Source organism: Chaetura pelagica, unplaced genomic scaffold (assembly GCF_000747805.2).
Source record: "Chaetura pelagica isolate M959 unplaced genomic scaffold, ChaPel_1.0 scaffold283, whole genome shotgun sequence".
Lineage (NCBI taxonomy): Eukaryota > Metazoa > Chordata > Aves > Apodiformes > Apodidae > Chaetura > Chaetura pelagica.
This window is the reverse complement of record NW_009952688.1, coordinates 980,099-983,473: the sequence shown is the minus strand read 5'-3', so window position 1 is coordinate 983,473 and position 3,375 is coordinate 980,099. Positions and strand designations below refer to the sequence as shown.

General features: G+C 54.6%; 1 protein-coding gene across 1 annotated transcript; it reads left to right on the top strand.

Moving 5' to 3' along the window:
* The first annotated feature begins 731 nt into the window (after nt 1–731).
* Nucleotides 732–2,704, top strand: LOC104385353 (uncharacterized family 31 glucosidase KIAA1161-like). The gene is given in 2 exon segments (XM_009993794.1): nt 732–1,103; nt 1,106–2,704. Coding segments are annotated over 2 exon segments (1,971 nt in total).
* Nucleotides 2,705–3,375: the final 671 nt, after the last annotated feature.

Genomic DNA, 3,375 nt, shown 5'->3' with positions numbered 1-3,375 from the left:
GAACTGGCAGCAGGGAAGGCAGCTGAAGGACTCTGCCCAGCTACACTGGAGCAGGGCAGCTCTGGCTATAAAAAGAATGTGTCCCCATGTCCCCATGCAGCTCAGGGGAGGAGCAAAGTGCAGGGAGGTAAAACAACACTTCTCAGCTTCGTCCTCAGGGGGTAGTAGGAAATATCAGGTAGAGGCTGAATTGCTTCAACGCAACATTTCTCCTCCTGCCTTTGCCACTGAGACATTGTGGACAGGTGGTAAAATCCTGCAGGGTGTGTTCTTAATGTAAAAACAGATCAGCTTGTGATGTCCAGCTTCTGTGCTCAGGTACCAGCCCCTTTTCCCCCGCCCCATTCTCCTCCAGGCTCTGGCCTGACTTTTATCCCCTCGGCCTTGCTCTGCAGGACGCCGAGAGGCTGCAGCCAAGAGAGGGTCACGGGAATCCTGGCACAGCCCTGCTCCAAAAAAGCTCAGTGCAGCTGCCAGAGAGCAGGCTGCTGCCACACGGAGCAGAGCCAGGCAGAGCCGCAGAGACGGGGGAGCGACCAGGCTGCGAAACAGAGGAGGGGAGCAAGATTGAATTTTTGTTGTTCTGCTGTTTATAAACCTCTGTTTCATGAAACAACATTGCAGGTGTGACTAGCCAGGCTTTGGGAAGGAGTCTCTGACCACCCTCATGCAGCATCTTGGATTTTTTGTCCACCAGTTGGAAAAAAATCAGCAGTAAAGAACCAGGAGTCATGGAGAGACTGGTTACCCGCCGAACAGGAAAACATGGAAACGCTCAAAAGAGGGATGCTGAGAAAATGCATTTGCTCAAAAATGTCATGCCAGTGAAGCAGAAGCCCTCCAAGGAGCTGAGGCCCATGCTCGGGGCCATCTTGCTGGGCCTCATCCTCTTCATTGCCGCCGTGGTGGCCTGGTGCTACTACACGGTGTCCCTGCGGAAGGCGGAGCGGCTCAAGACGGAGCTGATGGACCTGCGGGCAGACGGCTTTGTCATCAGGAACCAGCCCGGGGAGGTGGTCTTCCGCCTGGCCTTCCGCTCGGGCCGCCTGGACCTGGAGTCGTGCTCCAAGGAGGGCGAGATTCTGAGCTGCACGCGGTCGGGCCCCACTGGTACGGGGCATGGGAGATGAGCACCCAGCACTGGCCCATCCGCCTGGCCGGCTACCAGGAGCCCGTGCCCTACGTGACGAGCGACGTCTACTCCTTCCGCAACAGCTTTGGCGGCATCCTGGAGCGCTACTGGCTCTCCTCCAAGGCGGCGGCCATCAAGATCAATGACTCCGTGCCCTTCCACCTGGGCTTCAACGCCACCCAGCGCGCCCTCTTCTTCCAGGCGCGCTACAAGGACTCTCCCTACAAGCCCCCTCCGGGGCAGCAGCCCTTCCCCGAGCTCAGCTACCGCGTCTGCGTGGGCTCCGACATCACCTCCATCCACAAGTACATGGTGCGCAGGTACTTCAACAAGCCCTCCAAGATCCCTGCTGAGAACGCCTTCCGATACCCCATCTGGTCCACCTGGGCACTCTACAAAAAAGATATTGACCAGGATAAAGTTCTGGATTTTGCAAGAAACGTTAAGAGACATGGTTTTAACTGCAGCCACATTGAAATTGATGACATGTACACACAGACCTATGGGGATTTTGACTTTGATCCGGTCAAGTTCCCCAACGTGACAGAGATGTTTGCAAAACTAAGGGAGGACGGGTTTAAAGTCACACTATGGACTCACCCTTTCATAAACTACAATTCCTCCAATTTTGGTGTGGGCATCGAGCGGCAGCTGTTCATCAAGGAGCCATCTGGGCGGCTGCCAGCCATGGTGGAGTGGTGGAACGGCATCGGGGCCATCCTGGACTTCACCAACCCTGCAGCCCGTGACTGGTTCCAGAGCCACCTGCGCCAGCTGCGGCACAAATACGGCATCTCCTCTTTCAAGTTCGATGCGGGGGAGACCAGCTACCTGCCCAAGCAGTTCAGCACCTTCCGCCCGCTCTCGGACCCCAGCATCTGGTCGCGGCGCTACACGGAGATGGCCATTCCCTTCTATGAGCTGGCCGAGGTGCGGGTGGGCTACCAGTCCCAGAACATCTCCTGCTTCTTCCGCATCATTGACCGCGACTCTGTCTGGGGCTACGAGCTCGGCCTCAAGTCCCTCATTCCCACTGTGCTCACCATCAGCATGCTGGGGTACCCTTTTGTGCTTCCGGATATGATTGCAGGAAACTTTCTTCCCAACAAGACAGATGGGGCAGTGGAGATCCCTGACCGGGAGCTGTATGTGCGGTGGTTGGAGCTGTCTGCCTTCATGCCCTCCATGCAGTTCTCCATCCCACCCTGGCTCTACGACAAGGAGGTGGTGGAGATTGCGCAGAAGTTCACAGAGCTTCACGAGTCGCTGGTGGCCCCGCTCCTGCTGGAGCTGGCCGGGGAGGTCACCTACACGGGTGACCCCATCATCCGTCCCATCTGGTGGATCTCGCCCCGTGACGAGGCTGCTCACAGGATCGACTCCCAGTTCCTCATTGGGGACACCCTCATGGTGGCCCCTGTGCTGGAGATGGGCAAGCAGGAGCGTGATGTCTACCTGCCAGCGGGCAAGTGGCGCAGCTACAAGGGGGAGTTGTTTGAGAAGACCCCAGTGCTGCTCACGGACTATCCCGTCGACCTGGATGAAGTTGCCTATTTCCTCTGGGTTTCCTAACAGCGGCCTCCACCAGTTGTGCAATGGTCTCAGGGATTAATGAACTGATGTCTTCAATGGCCTAGTAATTGTATTAGTTTATAAAGTAGATATAGCTCAGTGTGAAATCTGAATAAAAGACTCTGCCCCCAGTTTTGTTTGGCAGGTGCTGTAGAATATCTTAGGTATTAAAATATTTGGGATGCTGTGTTTGTTGTTGCACTATGATATATAGAAACAGTCTCTGCTTGTAATCTTTCCACAGTCAGAAATGCCATGTGTGCTCCTGGTTTGTAAAGGAGGTTAAATGGTCTCCTTTGTTGCCTGCTTTCACATCTGATCCCCCGAGGTATTTAGAAGTTCATAGAACATAGAATCACAGAATGCTTTAGGTTGGAAGTGACTGTGACATTCCAACTCCCCTGATATGGGCAGGGGCACCTCCCACTAGGCCAGGCTGCTCCAAGCCCCATCACATCTCTCCTTGAACACTTCTGGTGATGGGACAGCCACAGCTTCTCTGGGCAACCTGGGCCAGTGTCTCACCACCTTCACAGGAAAGAATTTCTTCCTAATATCCAACCTTAATATAACTTCTTTCAGGTCAAAACTGTTCTGCCTCACCCTACAACTACATGCCCTTGTAAAAAGTCCCTCTCCACCTTTCATATAGCATTCAGATACTGGAAGAC